Source organism: Rhinichthys klamathensis, unplaced genomic scaffold (assembly GCF_029890125.1).
Source record: "Rhinichthys klamathensis goyatoka isolate OS25496 unplaced genomic scaffold, OSU_Roscu_1.1 h1tg000866l_1, whole genome shotgun sequence".
Lineage (NCBI taxonomy): Eukaryota > Metazoa > Chordata > Actinopteri > Cypriniformes > Leuciscidae > Rhinichthys > Rhinichthys klamathensis.
Genome location: NW_026607233.1, coordinates 140,001 through 160,000, shown reverse-complemented (window position 1 = coordinate 160,000; position 20,000 = coordinate 140,001). Strand labels below are relative to the sequence as shown.

Sequence of the window (20,000 nt, the reverse complement as noted above, 5' to 3'; positions counted from 1 at the left end):
CATGGTCTAAAGCTCACGGCACAAGTGCACTTAGAGCGTCCGAATCCACTTTTGCTAGTTTAACGGCGGGAGAAATGGTCGGCGCTCCCGGTGCACGGTCTAAAAGTGTCGTCTCTATTCTCTTAATGAGTAACGGTGTGTTTTGTCTCTATTCTCTTAAAGGTGACCTATAATTCAAAATTGAATTTACCTTGGTATAGTCAAATAACAAGAGTTCAGTGCATGGACATGACATAGAGTGAATCTCAAACTGGACTGTTTTCGCGTTCTCATTTAATTCACGTTTATGAAAAACACCCCTGAAAAACGGTCGGTTCTCCACACAATACCGACTGTGACGCAATAGTCGGGATCATTAATATGTACGCCTCCAAATATTTGCATAATGCCAGCCCTCAATGCCAGGCGGAACTGCGCAGCCGAAGCATGGCAGTTGCTCAGTGTGGATGTACACATGAACACAAAAGTATTTTTTCGTTCCTTCATCTGAGCCTCTGAAGAAACAATGGGTTAATTTTATTTTCTCTGGAAATTTCCAAACATTTCACCGAGTGTTTCCTCAACTTGGGCCAATACAGAGCTGGCCTCGGATCGAGCTACCAAGCAACACTTTCTGATGTGTAATTGTTCAAGTTCAGACAGGTAATCTTTCTCTCAAAATCGTTCAATACTGTTTATGCATCAGTAAGTCAAGCCAGTGACTAAAATATCAGCTTCACATCGTTTCTTTTAGTAGGATGAAAATAATCGTATTTAAATTGTGAACAAATTATATACAGAAAGCGATCAAAGAACAATCTTTCCACACAGCGCGAGTTTATCTGGACACTTGCCGAACTCGTTATGAAATCAATGACGCACGTTACTGCACAACGAAGCTCTTACTGTATTTACATCATCGTGTTTGCATTGGGGAAAGCAGAGAGAGTGCAGAAACTGCTTTGCAATGATTAGATCTTCATTCTCGCGATCAACACACTGTCCTCTGCTCAATGCTCATCACGGCAACATTTTATGTGATGGGAATAGATCTAAATACTTTAAAAACATCTCACGATTCGTTAATCTCGATAGCTGTTATAGTAAAAACGTATAATAGCAGTAGTAAAAGTATTCGGGAGAGAGTTTCACATGTAATGCGTAGCTATTTCATATGCAAGCATGTCAGCCAATCACAGCAGTGGCCGCGGTTACACTGAATCCCACAGCCAATCACAGCAGTGGCCGCGGTTACACTGAATCCCACAGCCAATCACAGCAGTGGCCGCGGTTACACTGAATCCCACAGCCAATCACAGCAGTGGCCGCAGTTACACTGAATCCCACAGCCAATCACAGCAGTGGCCGCGGTTACACTGAATCCCACAGCCAATCACAGCAGTGGCCGCGGTTACACTGAATCCCACAGCAGACACGCCCCTTCAAACAGAGTGTTCAAATCAGAGGCTAAAAGCAGGCTAGGAAAAATGCCATTTATTTCTAAATTATGATTATTTTTTATCTAAAAAACATACTAACATTATAAGGGTAACCCAGGAAACATTATAAAATAAATAAAATAAAAACATTCTAGGGCACCTTTAATGAGTAACGGGTGTGTTTTGGGCGTAACGTGCAATAAACCAATCAGAGTCTCTTCTCTCATTCCCTTTAAAGGCCAGCTGCGCTCGCGCCGGCGGATTCGCTATTCACATAAAGGCATTTGATAATGGAAAAACTGAACGTGTCTCCAGAGCGCAAACGGATCTGCTCGTGTTGGGCATTTTAATGGGATTGACTCTCGTTTGCAGGCTGTCTCTAGTGGCCAGTCGATGAATTGCAGTTAAAGTCACTTCAGTGTTGGACTCGAGAGAGAGACCGGAAGGTTGCCGCTTGGACAGAACGCTTTCTAGCCCTGATATATTATGATGAAAGTCGTACCTGTAGAAGAAGTCTCTCGTCCCCAATGACGGCAGCCGTACGCCAGTCGATGATCTCTGAGAAGGGAAGCTCCCAGCCGTTACTGAGCATGACGGGTACACAAGCGGCCTACACACACACACACACACACACACACACAGAGAGAGAGAGAGAGAGAGAGAGAGAGAGAGAGAGAGAGAGAGAGAGAGAGAGAGAGAGAGAGAGAGAGAGAGAGAGAGAGAGAGAGAGTTAAAACAGGCTGAAGTAAAATAAAGCAAGCGTCATGAAACTTTTATTAGCTTCTTCGAGTGGAAAGTCTGAAACCCAGAGAAGCTCTGCCTGAAGAATCGCGTGTGTTTATCAGATCCGTCGTGTTTCTGAGCTTGGAGAAATCTGGCAGCGACGGAGCGAAACACAGCGTGACTCTGCCTGTCTGAACCGAAGCCTCTCGGGTCACAACAATCAGAGAGGACGTGAGATAATCATCAAGGATACAGATACTGCTACACGAAGGCTGCGAGACAGTCGAATTGTCGAAATATAAAAATACATGTTATATATATTTATAAATAAATTGTAGGCTATATATACATATATATATTCAATTTATAACATATATGTTTGTAGTATAAAATATTTTTTATAAATATTATATAAGAAATACATACGGTAATACACATATATATATATATAACATTTATGTTTATAATAACATTTATTGTTACTGTGCAACAGGGGAAATATCTATATATTTTGTATATAATTGTTATTATATAAAATGTTATTTATATATAATATTGTATTTTTTAGATTATATGCATTATATATATATATATATATATATATATATATATATATATATATATATATAAATAAATGTTTTTATTTTTATTTCAGTTAGTAATTTTAGTATATATATATATATATATATATATATATATATATATATACAGTATATATATATATATATATATATATATATATACGGAAATAAGTTTAACTAAGATTACTAACAAACAAAAATTAAATAAATAAATTATAAATAAATAAAAAAAGAACATAACAAAATTACTAAAACTACATTTACAATGAAAATGAAAATATAAAAAAAAAATTCTACATTTAATCAAAACTACATATAAATTATATAAATAATACTAAAATAACCACGTCCAATAGTATGTTTTTTGGACATGTACCATAGAATATAAAAATGGTAATAATTCAGTACTCTGGTTTATATTCAGAGTATTATCTGATCTCATCGCTGCACCACAACATAACTTTATTCTCAGACAATAAGACAAAATCCACCGTTTCCCAGCATAACTGCGTGTGTATTTTTGCACAGGCCTGTTGTCCTGTCCTTAATCCGTTAATCTGCTCCTCATCTGACCTCCCTTCATCTCTAATATCATCCTGCTGTTATGGACTAATCCTTGCAGTGTCATTAACCAGCCCTTCAATCTGCTGAAATACATACAGACCAATACCGGCCTGAGAGCTAAAGCCGGCGTGAGCTCCGACACACACACACACACACACACACGTGCATCAAAACCCTCCGCCAGGCAACCCTAAACTCCCACACAATTCAAAACACAATATATAATGGCCTGTTAAGCCTCATATCTGCACAACGCCAGACAACCTGAAAGAGCACAGCCACACAATAGCTATTACACAGGCATGAGCTTCACAATAGTGCAGGTTACGGCTAAAGGTGTATTTTTTTCTCTCTCTCGTTTTGGCCTTCGGTCCACACTGAGGCCCCATCCACACTACTGCGTTTTAGTTTAGAAACGAAGAATTAAAACGAATACGATCTCCGTCCACACCAGCGTTTTAGCTGTGTATTAGAATTGATCTCCGTCCACATTAAACCGACTGAAAACGCGGATCACGTGACCATTCACCAACACTGGGCATGCGCGCGCCGGTGTAAACAGGACACAGATCGACTATTCCCCAGATTTGACGAAGAAGAAAGTTATCTCTGCACAGAGCGACGCTCCATGTACGGTCGATATCGCCGCTACACACGGGAATTGTCACAGATCGCTCGAATAATAGCTTGCCTCTGGCGCATGTCGGCAGTTATAGCGATGTAAAATGGAGAATTTACTTGCACAACATCTGCTAGCAAAGACAGTCAGTAACGCTTGTAATTCGTTATCCATGTTGTAGTCACTAACGTAACTGGTAGTCCAGGCTGTTGTTGTATGTTTTCTTCCGGGGACGGGTCATGTGATGGGTGGCTGACGAATCAGGGAAGGATACGCCATGACTGATGACACCCAATCAGAGAGCCGAACGTGAGCCTCTACTACGTCATCGTTTCTAAAGTCCTCCGTTTTGACCCGTCTTCACTAAACGCCCTCCAGAGATTCAAAACGCAAAACGGGGTCGGCAGCGTTTCTAAACTTCTCCGTTTTAGTTCTTCGTTTTTGCCGTTTTAGTCTGGACGGGAGGTGCAAACGTAGCAAAAGGTCCCAATTTTTCTAAACTAAAACGTAGTAGTGTGTGGATGGGGCCTGAGGGTACGTTTACACGACAACGATATGCTTGAAACGGAGGAGTTTTCCGCGTACACACGACACCACTGTCGAAACGATCCCCATTCACACTGATCCGTGAAAACTACTAAAAACGCTGTATTCTGCTGCCAGGCCACTAGATGGCGATGAAACACTATAGACTGAACACGTATACGCATGTGCATGACGTCATCGTCTTCAGAGATTGTGTTTTTGTTGTTTACGCGGACACCGTTTTCCAAAACGTGCACTTTGAACCCCGTTTTCAAAAGTTTGCGTTTTAATGCACCCGAAACGCCATTGTCGTGTAAACGAACGGCGAACGGTTTTTAGTTGAGTGTAAACAGGCCCTAAAGGCGCTTGCACACTGAGTCCGAAATTTTCGTATGCGTTTTTTCGTATTCGTGATTCGGTGGCTCTGATTTGTCAAAACGTCATTCAAACTGCTTGCTGAAAAACGCAGAAAATCGAACCCGATCCGATTTTTTTATGACGGACGAAAGTTTCGGAGGCAGTGTAAGTGTAAGTGTGGTGTGCAGGCGTGATTGACATAACGTGAGGTTGTATTTATTTTTTTACGTGCGAAAATTTCTGACGCGAATTTCGGACTCTTTCGGATATTTTGCTAAATAAAATGATCCTGCCAGAAGAATTGCGCGATAACTTTATTATTTATGTATTTGTCCGTCTGTATCTCAGTGAGCTTTGGTGAGGGTTTACGCATGCGCAGTAAAGGTGATTTTAGCGTTTTTAGGCATTTTTCAAAAGTTTCTCCTCCACACGAAACACTAGTGGACGGAGAGCGTATATAAACAAAAACGCCGTTTTCAAATGTATCCGGATGGATGTAGACGAAGCCTTAACCCCTGAAGTGTCACTGGCCCTTTACATTTTTAAAACAGTAATATCCTATACTAAACCTAAACTAATCTTGACAAGCTATATATCATTTGAAAGCTTACAATCTCTAGTTTCCATATTTGGTGACTGATGTTCAAAATAAATTACAGAGGAGCCGTAATTTATCAATTTGCAACAAGAATATTTTCATACTCCTAAGGCGTGTTCAGACCTTTATTTTGAAATAGCAATGATCATGAAAAATCATGAAAGAAGGGTAGAAACCTCAGTTTGTTTTCATGCCAAGAGTTCAAAAGATAGCATCCATTCAATTATTTTAGAAAAAAAGGTCTGAAAATGTTATAAATATAAAGAAAACAATTATAGATTCACCATTTGTGAGGTGGCAGCGAGCTATAACGCACATGCATGTTATTTTTATGTGTTTCTTAGAGGTTGAATTCATATCAAAATCTGCCAAACTTCTAAATAGGATGTCTACTTGATAATTCGTATGAAAAGTGTGGAAATATTGGTTCATATCACTCAAAACACATATGGAAATGGCGGCCCCTTATATAATGGGCAGTAATGGAGTCTGGTTGTGCCCTAGTGGAAGCGTTCGGTACTGCGCCCAAACACACTCTCACTGAAAGCTCATTTACTGAGATATCAACCTAAAATTTGAAACACTTGTTCGGATTTTTGGCTTTGATTTTTTTTGTGCAGTTTTAGAGTCGCCCAGGTTTTGAAAAAATATATTTTATATAAAATATGAATAATTAATTTTTTTACATTGTACATTTTCATAAACCTTTTTTTTTTTTTTTTTTTACTTTCTTAATGTATTTCACTTATACAAAAAACTGCCAAATGTCTTCTTTAAAACAAGACCAATCTTATGTCTCTATATTCCAACGCATTCTTGAATTACAACCATTTAAGTTCGGAATGTGCATTTTCATGTCTACTCAAAAAAGGGGGGGTGACACTTAAAGGGTTAAACTAGTATCTCAATAGGAAGAAACTGTCATTTTTATAATAAAAACTGCAATATTCCATTAAAAAAAAAAAAAACAGTGAGTATACCTGCAGAGCCTCCAGGAACCGGAAAGAGCCCAGGCGGCGTCCTCTCGGCACGAGACAAAACGTGGAGTTATGCAGCATTTCTTTATAGTCGTACCTGACGAGGAAAAGGAGGAAGAGTATATTAAGAACCGTCCTGAAAACATCCTGGCACGAGAAAACAGGAGGTGCACATCCTATTCACATGGAAAATCAGTTAGTGCTCATCACATCTCACACAGATGGCCTGAAAGCACACATCCACTGTAAAAAAACACACATATTTTCCAGTTTAAGGGCCGTTATGAATCCCAAATACTGAGAAATGTGAAAAACTACATAAAACCAACAGAAATGAGTCAAACACAGATGAGCAACACTGCTGAGATGTGAAGGGTTTGTGAGTTTTCCTGCATGTATTGCATTGCAGCATGAATAAATTATGCGGTTATAGGATTTTTGTTCACCGTTATTGAGGTTTGTGTGTCAAGTGTTGAGGTACAAGCTTCTGAAACTGAAAATAAATCCCAGATATCTTTGCTTTGTTGTGCCTTCTGAAACCTGAAACTAGAGCCCTATAAAGCTACCAAAATATATCAATGTATTGTGAATAAGAAATCTGCAGTTGCCTTGATGAATTTATTGGCTGAATGTGCTTTTTTATGAACAGTTCCTTTATAACAGAATGAAACCGTGTCAGAGTTTGGACTAGATATTCTCACAGATCTAAAGGTCAAAGTACCACAACTAGCAACACTGTCAAGTTATATTCATTTAAATGTTTTAGTAATACAATAGAGAACAGAATACTGCATCTCCCAATGCAATGAAGCATGTCATGCAAAATTACACGTGATATAACAATATGAAGACTATAGTTTATTTTATTTTATTTAAACAATGTGAATGTATGAACTGTGAATGATAAGATCAGGAAGGTAAATTAAGAAAGGAAATACAGTCAATTTGGATTTCATTTTGACTATAAATAAATGTCTCGGGTTCAGTGCGACGTGTCAATTTCTCTGTCGATTTCCACCAAAAAATCTTGCAGTTTAAAAAAAATAAAAAAAATATATTGTATATATATATATATATATATATATTAAAAAAATCTATATTTTATAAAAAGTAATTTATATAATGTAAAATAATCATATAAAATATAATTTAAATAAAATGAAAATTTGGCTATTAAATAAATTATATATTTAATGTGGCACCATAATGTAATGTATTATGTGACCGCAAAATAGCAAATAGTAGCAAATAATAAATGTTTACACTGAAATCTTACACATAGTATTTAAAAGACCTTATACTGCGGGGCTGTTGAACGCTTGAATCTGATTGGTTGACGAAGGTGTGCAATTATCTTCACGGCTAAAGTAGTCCAGGCAGGTTTTGACCGCATTACAGCTCGATATCACTGCGCCAAATGAGTTATTTCAAAGGTCTTTACAGCCGACGACAGCAAAAGAGCCAAAACCCACGACAACACTGACCAAGCAAATACATATCGGATAAAAACAACACATTATTACCATGTTTTGCCACAAAATTATGTTTTATTATGTGTAGAAAGCACATAGTCTCTTTCTCCCGCGCTCAAACACACTCACATACAGTACAGACACACACTCACACACTCTTGTACATCTATCTTTATGAGGACATTCATTGACACAATGCAATCTCTAGCCGCTTACCCTAACCTTAGTCATCATCACAACTAAGTGCTTAACCCGAACCCTTACCCTAAACCTACCCTTAACCTAATTATAACCTTATCCCTAAAACCAAGTCTTGACCCTCAAACAGGCCTTTAAAGGGGTCTCAGAAAGTGAGGACCGGCCAAAATGTCCTCACTTTACTCTCTTTGTCCTCACTCCAATGGTCTAAAACTCAAACTGGTCCTCACAAAGATAGTTGTACAAGTACACTCTCACACACACACACACACACACACACACACACACACACACACACACACACACACACACACACACACACACACACACACACACACACACATTGGTTAAAGTGGGATTTGGCAGGTGGGGGAACCCTCAAATTTTGTGTAGGTGCAACAGGAAAAAAAGCCTCACCGTGGGACAACATATTGAGTATCGTGGTATAGCAATACTTTTTGGGACAAGAGAGTATCACTGTGGCATCAACTATCACAATACTTATTTACTTGATATTGTAATGGTTTTATTTTGGTCCATCTACACTGATATGATGACGATACTATGTTAAAATTGCTAAACACCTGGACAAAAATTGAGCCCTGGCCACACCAGCCCACAGACATGTGCATTTAAATGTGAGGAAAATTTTGATTTCTCTGACCTACATATGCGCAATTTAAGACTTTTGTAGAAAGTAAACATAGCCTCATTTATAAGTTTTATGAATCATTTTCTTAGATAAGTTAATTTACTCAAGGCTACCAGGTCAGTACTGCCACCTTCTACAAGCTTTGGAATTTGAAAAGTAATTTTAAATAATACAAATTATAGGCTACGTTTAACGCCCCTTAGGCATCATGCGTTGTGGAGACACGTCAAGGCATTCTCAGGTATAAATATGCAGCATTAATGTACATAGGTGATTTTGAACGAATATTTAATGTCGATATACAATGGTTACATAATGTTAAAACTAATCCTGCTATTGATATCTTTGTAAGAGCCTATAGAACAGTGGCAAGGGACAACAAATGTCCGAACCTAAAACTAACTTTAGCGCGCTCAACCACCGTGAGTGCATTTCACACATTTGTAATCGCTCGCGTTCAGCGGGGAGGTCGGTCGGCCCAGCTCGGGACCAGTGAGATTCGTTGAGATTAATGAATCTATTTATTTATTAATTTATCTGAGGTGCCAGACGCAGTTCTGGACCGTTCCGGCCCACTTTAACCTCTCCAGACACACACTCCCACAGAAACGTGTTGTCAGCGCTCCTCTGATGATTTTATCAGTAATATAGTTTAGCAACATAAAAGCTACAAGACATTTCTCACTAGCGTGGAAATAACAGCGCTGTTTTTGAAGCAGATAAACTTACAGTTTCATTATTAGAGACACTGCCGAACACTGAGAGACACACAGACTCAGGTAATTCACACACGCTAAATCTCTCTCTCTCTCTCTCTCTCTCTCTAATAACTGCATTAATCTGCTATCAATGTCTCAATCCTCCTTTACAAGCTCTAAAATGACGTTTTGGAATTAGCAACGGAGGCCTGGGATGAGATGCGTAAGAAATTAGTCCACAAGAGCGTTTTAAGGACAACAATCTGACAAATGTCTTGAAATACATCATCTGAACTAGAGGTCTTCACGGGTCCACTTGAATCCGAAAACCCGAGGTCCGACCCGAGACCAGAGCAGCAAAAAACAAAGTCACATGAGACACAGACATATTTTAACCGTATAAATACTGGGAACTACATTCTCAGAGGGCGAAGCACTGCTACTTGGGCGGAGTGATAACCGCAGCACCTGAGACGCGCCGTGGTGAGGAGCAGAGAGCACGTCTCAGGTGCTGCGGTTATCACTCCGCCCAAGTAGCAGTGCTTCGCCTTCAGAGAATATAGTTCCCAGTATTTATACGGTTAAAAGATGTCTGTGTCTCATGTGACTTTGTTTTTTGTACACTCTGTGACTATACAAATCACAACATGTAAATAGGAAAATGTTTGCGTTATTTTGTCACTTATTTGGATTAGTATGCTAGCTGCAACCATTTACATCCAGTCTTTGTGCTAAGCTAGGCTAGCGGTGGGTGCGTCAAACAGACTTATAGCACGCACGGAGATGAAAAAGGTATGTATGGACTTATCTAACTCTGGGGGATAAGGTGAATAGGCTAAAGTCCCAAAAAGTCGGAGTGTTCCTTTAATAACAGTAAGCTGTACACAACAGTACATTAGTAGCTAAAGTTTTTAAACAAATTAGCATTTTTACTGCAACCAAGATGTTTGTAGCTAATAGATGCATTTGTCATAAACCAGTTGGATTTATAAAACTTAGCTTGAGACAACAAGACATTAAAAAGGGTTGCAGACATTTAGCTTTATAATATGAAGTGTTCACAGACAGTCGGGAGAGAGCTATATTAAGATTATAAATTAATAAAACAAAACACAGTTAGACGATACCATCAATAAAAAACACATCAAACAGACAGTAGGATGTACGTGTAATTATGTGAAGTGTGTGTAAAATTGTATTATGTGTATATATCTCTATTAAAAGTTTCTTAATATACAGGTGAAACTCAAAAACGTAGAATATTAAGTTCATGTATTTCAGTAATTCTAATTAATAGGTGAAACTAATATATTTAGTAAATATATATATGCATGATTATATTTTTCAGAGGGCCGACATTTCCGTATTTAAAATCCTTTTTTTAATTGATTTCATGCAGTATTCTAAATTTCTGAGATTTTGAATTTGGGGTTTTCATAAGCTGTACGACATAATCATCAAAATCATAACTTTTGCACGATATTCAAAGTTTTCGAGTTTCACCTGTAGATCTCTCTCCTGACTGTCTGTGAACACTTCATATTATAGTTATTATATATTCATATTATAAGAGATATACGCACGACACAATTTTACACACACTTCACATAATTACACGTACATCCTACTGTCTGTTTTGTATTGATGGTCTCGTCTAACTGTGTTTTGTATCATGTTCTGCTTTAATAAAATAAAAAATGTTTGTTAGCTTGAGACAACATGGCGTTTAAAAGGGCGTTTATCTTCATATATGCCGAGTTCACAGACAGCTCTCAGAAGTCCCCGTTCACGCTCTTGACCTCTCGACCTCTGCTTTGTCCGTTGGTCTTGCGCTACGGTGAGATAAAAGCTTCAGCAAATGCGTTTTCGTCGGCACTCGGATTAAGGAGCTGTTTGGAATTCCTAACGCGACATTCCTCCTTTTTGGCCCGTCTTCCCCTCCCTTCTTCTCTCTTACACATTCTCCCCGGCACTCCCACGTTCTCCAGTGCTTCTCCGTCTTTTCTCCAGTGAGTTATCAGCGATGCTGTGCATTATAATGCGCTGTGGCTTCACCTCTGCTCTTCAGCGCGGGTGAATGAACAGATCCGCGGACCGCCAGACAGAAGCTTAAAATCATACCGTATATGGCGTTTTTATTTTTTACTTTTTCAAGCATGATTGGGTGTTAACCACATTTTCTACTGATTGAGAGAGGAGATACTGCCCTACTCTCATGTCATGAGTGAATATAGAAACATTTCACACTATTAATACAGGTTTGTAAGGCCCCACAAAATGATGCTGTTTACAAAGAGATCCGCCACGATCCCAACGTTGCTTAAGATTTTATTTTTATTTGTCATGTACACACTTATACAGGTGAAACTCGAAAAATGTGCAAAAGTTCATTTATTTCAGTAATTCAACTTAAAAGGTGAAACTAATATATTATATAGACTCATTACATGCAAAGTGAGATATTTCAAGCCTTTATTTGTTATAATTTTGATGATTAGGGCTTACAGATATGAAAACCTCAAATTCAAAATTAGAATATTGTGAAAAGGTTTTTATAGTTGTACGCCATAATCATCAAAATTATAACAAATAAAGGCTTGAAATATCTCACTTTGCATGTAATGAGTCTATATAATATATTAGTTTCACCTTTTAAGTTGAATTACTGATATAAATGAACTTTTGCACCATATTCAAAGTTTCACCTGTATATAGAGAATATATAACCAGCACTGAAATGTAAAAACAGGTCCGCTCCATTGACAGTGCAATTATTATTAAAATACAAACACAAGAAGAAATTACGAATAAACATAGATATGAAAAAAAAAGATTTGTGTTGTTGTTGTTGAAATGTACAAGAGAAGAATGTGCAACAGGTTGCTAGTAAGAAAAAAGTGGCAGTATGCAAGTGCCATGTCAGTATATTGAATATTCTTACTGATTATTAATTAAGTGAAGTCATATGATGTTAAAAGAGACTGACTGGGACTACACATTAAGCGACATACACTGGTATTGCGGTATATTAAAAATTCCTATCATAACAGAAATAAACACTGGTATTGAGTATGAACCGGTATACGCCCAGCACTACGCTAAAGCTAGCGGACGAGAGTCGGTCATGTGGGAATGACCTCGGATGACCCGTTGGATCAGTAGGCAACCTGATCTAGGGCAGGGTATAATGCACTCAAAAGACTTCATAATTCATCAGAAGCACAGGGCTTATCCTATCAGGTCATGGGCGCTTTCATTGTGTGCAGACTAATATTTTTAACATAACTCTCTTAACTCTTTCCCCACCAGCGTTTTTAAAAAAAAAAAGTTGCCAGCGAGCACCAGCATTTATTTTTTATTTCTCAAAAATGTCATGCCGTCCAGAATATTTTGCTGTGTGCATATCTGAACATACAATATATAAAAACAAAAAAAGAACAGAGCCTCTGCTTTTTAAATACAATAACCTGTTTTGGTAACACTTTATTTTACAGTGTCCTTGTTATTACATATTACATGCACTTACCATAGTAAAAACTGGGTTACACTTTATTATACATTTAAGTACTGAGTAATAATAATTAACAACATGTACTTACTACAGGATTAGGATTTGGTTGAGGGTTAGCTGCATGTAATTATGCATAATTTACTGTTATTACTACGGTAAGTACATGTAACATATGTAACAAGGACACTGTAAAATAAAGTGTTACCAAAAATATTATTCATAATTACATAAACCAAATCCTAATCCATACATGTAGATGCTTAATATTACTCAGTACTTAAATAAATGATCACACTGTAACAATGACACCTTAAAATAAAGTGTAACCCCAGTTTTATTCTTGCTTCATGCATTCATTTTTATAAAAGTTATAAAAGTTTCATAAAAAAACAACATTTTGTACAAAAAGCTGAGCTGTAGCTTGTCCTCAATCGACATTTCATTCAGTAACATTAGGCAGTTTTGATTAATGTGTTTATGAAAATCATTAACAAGACCTTCAACATTTATTCCAATAAATCGCCGTTTGCGAGATTCGCACTTATAGCCATATCACAATCTTGATTTTATAAATTTTTTTTAAATCTCGTGCAGCACGTCCTATACTCTTTCCATTCCACAAAAGGTTCTTTAAAATGTTCTTCACACTAAGAAAAATATATATTTTTAAAGAACTGATCGCTGAAAGGTTCTCTTGGGAACCAAAACTGGTTCTTCTACACAGCGGCGGCCTTAAGCATCCGGGGCCCGTTTCAATAACTAACATGGGGCCTACACACATAAAACATAAACATAATAGAGAAGAAAAAGCAAGGATTCCTGTTGGTTTGCATCAATGGTATATTATTTTATTACGTGCACTTTCAGCTTCATGAACAGGCAGCTCAACATAGAAATAATCCAACCTTATTTCGATTAAAACTATATGCAATTATACAGCGTTTTACGTTGGAATAAGCCTCGCCCTTTCACGCAGGGCAACTTCACTTTTGGTAGCTTGAAGCTTTTCTTTTGTTGTCCGATATCTTTCGTTTTTCAGCAGCACTTACATATGTACGTTTAATTTCCTCTTAAAATTATTTTCCTGCTCAAAATAAAATCCCTAACGGCAAAAAGGCAAAGGTATAAATACATAAACTACCGATATTACACTTCAGATCCAAGCCGTTCGCGGGGGTGGTAAACGTCGCCATGGTAACCGCGAGTTCGACCAATCAGAGACGTCAGTGCTTTGCTTAGAATTGTGGGTAGTGTAGTATTTCTCCAGAAGATCGCAAATAACAAGGTTGATTTCGTAGCGTGTGGCTTTTACAGGAGCAGAAACTTTCGTTTCACAACCTCGTAGCTCGTGGTCAATCGACCTCGGATGGTTTAGACATTATGGCTGAAAATCAATATCCTACGGAGAAAATGAATGGGATTTTGCTGGTCTGTTGGGGTGCGGGGCCTGTTTTAATTGAAACGGGTGAAACATTAGGTAAGGCCGCCCCTGCTTCTACGGCATCACTGCAAAGAAAACCCCTTTTGGAGCCTTTATTTTTCCGAGTGTGCGAGGAAACGATCAGCGACTGAGCGAAAGAAAGCGTGATGTTGATGTTGAAGGTACGTGTCTTTAAACTGTCGTCGGACGTGCAAACCTCCTCTATCAAGTTGACAAAGCGTGCAAAAGGCATCAGAAAAAACAGGGAACTAGAAACGAAGGCAGGCAAACTGTTTACATTTGGCACTGTTGCCATAGCAGCCGGTTGGCATGGGTGGCACTGTTGCCATAGCAGCCGGTTGGCATGGCTGGCATTTGTGCCTTAAATCAGATTAGTGGAAATGAGAGTTGCTGGTTTCACCAACGCTGCCAACTCCGCTTGTAATGACTGTGTAATCAGAACAAGATTAAACCCGTACTTAACGTCCCGTCCCGACACACACAACTTCATGAACGCGTCACAACTGTGTCTCAACATCCTCCACATCCACAGAAGAACTGAAGACACTGAAGCTCCTCCAGATGAAAGCAGTCGGCTCGAGTGAGTCTACGGTAAATTCACGGCTACAGATTTATGATGCTATATTAAAGTCTATCCACATAATATAATAAAGTGACTCGTCTCCTCATGTGTGGCTTAATGTACAAATCTCATGGTTTACAAATAGCAAAACAGTGTATTTGGAATATTATTTGTATCTGTTAAATCCCCCAATACAATATTGTTCTGTGAGCTGCTCTTTTATAACCAAAATAATCTTTAAAAATACATGAAAAAGTATTAAAAATGAAAGCATATCATTCAAGCCAAGTTATTAAGCACTAGGTACCACATTTTTGAGCATGTAGTAATAGTAGTAATATGAGTAGTAATACCATGGTGTTTTATGGTGCAGTATCATGGTTTATGGCATTCATTCTGTATCATTTTATTCAGCAAAATGCATTCAATTGATCAAAAGTGACGGTAATGTACAGAGCCCCAAACATGACATGTGGACAAAAATATGTGTATCGTGGCCACAAATTAAGAATTCATTCCCTTTTTTTGACTGAACTGAAACAAGGGAACAAATTATTACAACATGGCAGGATTTAATAAAACGATGCATTATTACATTGTGCATACAGTCACTGCCAACTGTATGATTTCTCTTTTAGCTTGTTCCACAAAAGATGCCATTTGACTTCCAAAAACAACAATGCATGTGAACAGCAAATGTGCAATGCTTGCATTCGCTGCGCAATCAAGAAAACAAGAGCACAACTGGTTTGCAGAAGTGCATTTAATGGCATTTCCAGAAGAGCTTCTGCAGTCGTGCTCGTGCAAGGAACCTATTTAAAGGTATGCAATAATGAACTTAATTATATTGCATGTGGATGTCAAACAACATGCACGTTTTGAAGTGCTTTAAAGTTGAAGTGTGTCAACTAGTGGTGCCAAATGGTATTGCAACACTAATGACCAGTTTCAAACAGAGAGTCCCGCCCCCAAAATCACACTATTTATTGGAAATTTGAAAAATGGAAATTTCCATTTTTGGATGGACTGGTCCTTTATTGCTGATAATACAATTTAATAAGAGCAAATAAAATGTACTCAATTGCTTATATACAATTGTGACCCAAAATTCACAAAAACCTATAATGACTGGTTGAAAAAAATAAGCACACAATCATAATGACTGGTTGAAAAAAAAAAAATAATCTGACAAAGTAGTCTTTAATAATGTCTAAATATATACTCAAATGCAAAACCTAATATAAGTAAAATATTATGTCTGAAAACAATGTTCCCAGCAACTTGGAAATAATTTTTTTCATTTTCCCTAACGGTGATGCAATGGCTTTACCAGTGTGTAATTGGCTCTTTTATTTTGGAGGCGGGGCTTATTCCGCCATTTTGCGTGTTGCATTCTATGATACGCTGTCTTTGCATATCTAGTATTTGTCATCAACAGCTTGCAGTTCCATTTCAATACACTAGTGGTGCAAAAAATACACACTTTAACATGGTCAACACATTTTTGTTTTTTTTTGTAGGCCAAAACCCGGGAAAAACTTCCGGTTCCATCGTCAAAAAAAAAAGAAGGGTTTTATGAAGGTTTTTTTTGGTTAAATGCCAGAAATAAGGTCTTTGGTTAACCCAAGCACATTTATTTTCATGTATTATGCAACAAACATAAAATAAATCAGTAATAGCGGCTAAAGGGGACTACAGAGGTTGAGGCTTTCACAGCCTCATGCCGTTTAAAATCATTCTTGCAAACTATCAAACTCAAACTTTTAGGGAAAATCTTTTTTATAAAGTCTGAAAGGAGTTATCTGAAGCTTTTGTTTATAGCCTTAGCTTTTGACTTTTGCAGATTGTATTTAGGCTTTAAAATCCACATGTTGATGAACAAAAACATGTAAGAATCATATACAGGTGAAACTCAAAATATTAGAATATGGTGCAAAAGTTAATTTATTTCAGTAATTCAACTTAAAAGGTGAAACTATAGACTCATTACATGCAAAGTGAGATATTTCAAGCCTTTATTTGTTATAAGCTTATAAAAAAGCCTTTTTACAATATTCTAATTTTGAATTTGGGGTTTTCATAAGCTGTAAGCCATAATCATCAAAATTATAACAAATAAAGGCTTGAAATATCTCACTTTGCATGTAATGAGTCTATATAATATATTAGTTTCACCTTTTAAGTTGAATTACTGAAATAAATGAACTTTTGCACGATATTCTAATATTTCGAGTTTCACCTGTACTTTTGTTGGAGCTTATTGAGATTTATTTTCTGTTGGGTTTTTATGGAGGGAGCGTGCAGGGTGAAGCTGACTTCTGGATTGGCCTATAAAATCATAATCACTGCCGTGCGCTCAGGAAAACACCCATCTGGATGGTTAAATGTTCTACATAAACCCAACGCATGGAATTAGCAGCTTCCAAATGAACTAACTTTTAAACAAAGCACGTTTGGTAAGAAACTAGGACAGAGTCACAAGGTCTTCGGTCTCTCCAGACTCGGGAAAAGTGCAGTCGTAACTTTCATTCGAGTTGCTCTTGACTGGGGCTAAAGGCTGAAGGCTAAAGGCTACTGGAGAGTTTATCCACACTGTCGTGGCAGATGGTCCACATAGATGTCTGGCCTCAAGGGGCAAATACAGCGGATTAATTATCCACTGCAGACTGTGTCATTAATCATAACGACTAGAGTTAATATCATCCTGCGCTGTCCTGTAATTACGCCAGGAATTCACACTTGGGTCTTTTAGGAAACATGGGATTTATTCTCCAAGCTGCCATCATCAGAAAAACCCTTGTACTCTCCAAATCAACAATCCAGGTGTCTTTATTAGGAGGACTCAGCGGTGCTAAACTCCCTCCCAGGGTCAACAAGTTTAAAACTTTAAAGTCTTTAAAAAGTGCCATTTTCATTTTTTTTTTTATACATGCTACTAAATGCTGCATGATATATCAAAATAAAATCAATATCGCGATATGGGTTAGTGCATAAATACATATACAGGTGAAACTCGAAATATATTCGAATATGGTGCAAAAGTTCATTTATTTCAGTAATTCAACTTAAAAGGTGAAACTAATATCATTACATGCAAAGTGAGATATTTCAAGCCTTTATTTGTTATAATTTTGATGATTATGGCTAACAGCTTATGAAAACCCCAAATTCAAAATTAGAATATTGTGAAAAGTTTTCAGTGCTGTGCATATTTATATTTTCCGGCAACCCGGCAAAATAAAAGCTCGATAGTTTACCATTTGAAAATAAAGAAATTTAGATTCAATTATTATTATTGTAATTTTACTGTAAAATACATTTTATTACTCTCTTTTTTAATTTGTATTACAATATATATTTTTTTTTGTTTAATATTTTTATTTAATAATAATCACAATAAAATCATTATTATTATTAGTTTATAATCCTATTGAATTGTCAAAACAGTGAAAATATGGCCTTGAAACCCCCCCCCCCCCCCCCCCCCAGATTTTTCAACATTTTCCAAAAAGGAAATCATTTTCATTCAGAAATTGCTAGTGAATTTCACAAACAATTACAAAGAAATGGCAAGTAACACATTGAATTGAATATGATATTTTGTAAAAAGATCGAAATAGTGTTTTCTTGTAAAACATGCTTTAAAATCCATAAAAAAACATCAAAAATATTTTTATTTTTATCACAATTTCTTTGTTTAAAATAGATATCATGATTCTCCCACAATTCTGAACAGAGAACTAAACAAAATAACATGTAATTTACTAAAGGTTCTGACGATGTTAAATGCAGTAATTTAAATTATTTTAATTTTTTTTTAAATTCAGTTTGAGTGAATGATTCAATGACTCACACATAACAACTTCACTTGTTTCATTGCGGGATGAATCAGCATTTTTGAAAAAATCTATTGAATGAATGATTCAATGACTCACACATAACTTCACTTGTTTCATTACTGGATGAATCATTGTTTTTGAACAAATCATTCGAATGATTCAATAACAAATACATTTTTAACAGTCACTTGTCGCCACCTACTGGTGTAACGATGTAACAGGTACAATATTTTAAGCATCAAGTTACTTTCAAAAAGTGATTTACTTTACTTTTTTAATCGCTACCATAGACATCAGTGTTTATATCCCAACTAACCCAATACTTCAGTGATAATCTGAATTATTGTAACAGAAATAATGACCCCGTGCAGCCCTTCATGAAACAACGCTCCTGCTTTTCCTTTCTCCGTGAGAAGCACAGCACAGTCCTGTCTTTGAGATTCCCCGTCCTTATTAAAAGCGGAAAGGGTCAGGGGTGACCCTGGCGGCGGCGGGTCGCGAGTCACTGAGACGCTAATGATCTCGCTAGCTCTCGACACTGGCGCCGGTTAACCAGCTATCGCTATCAGGAGCGTGTGTCTGCGCGCATGCACACGTCTGGGTGTCGCTTCCTGAAATAGGTGTGTGTGTTTTGTTTGTTTGTGTCTGGACGGGACAGGTTGACCCTGAGCATCTGCTCGACCCCTAGATGCTGCTCCCGTCCGAATAAACCATCATGTTCTTTTGCTCAACATGCTGTTAATGTGCAACCAGCGCAAGTGCAGGTTTAACTGGACACATTTAAAGAGAAAAAAAGCTGAAACTATAGGACAAACAAGGTGATTTGCATTGTGGACGACATATCTGTGACATACTGAGATGGATCACTTCAGCACACGAAGAAGAAAAATCAACATGAAACATTGTTTGCAACATATTTTACTTTACAAGTGAAACTGTAAAAAATTATTGTGATTTTAACGGTGAAAGACTAGAAATGCTACAGTGAAAAAGTTTCTGTACTGTATACGGTGAATAACTGTGATAGATCTAACTGTACATTTAATGTAATTTTACAGTAAAATACCGTTAAATTTAGTTTTTGGAAGTGAAAAAACAAATCAAGTCATTGTACAATTCCCACAATTCCCTGTGTGACACTTCGCATTTGATGTATTTTTGTTGAAATAACTGTTTTTTCTTATTTTTTCTAATCAGGTATGTACATTAGGGTTTTATGTTAAATTTAATGCTGTTAAATTAATGTTTATTGCATTTTTTAAATT

General features: G+C 37.1%; 1 protein-coding gene across 1 annotated transcript in view; it reads right to left on the bottom strand.

Moving 5' to 3' along the window:
* Positions 1 to 20,000, bottom strand: part of ext1a (exostosin glycosyltransferase 1a) — a 119,143-nt gene that overhangs the window by 18,203 nt on the left and 80,940 nt on the right. Inside the window, exons 2-3 of the mRNA XM_056243905.1 lie at positions 6,366 to 6,459; positions 1,921 to 2,028 (exon numbers count right to left, since the gene is read on the bottom strand). Of these exons, the coding sequence (XP_056099880.1) occupies positions 1,921 to 2,028; positions 6,366 to 6,459 (202 nt within the window). The remainder of the gene's footprint in view (positions 1 to 1,920; positions 2,029 to 6,365; positions 6,460 to 20,000) is intronic.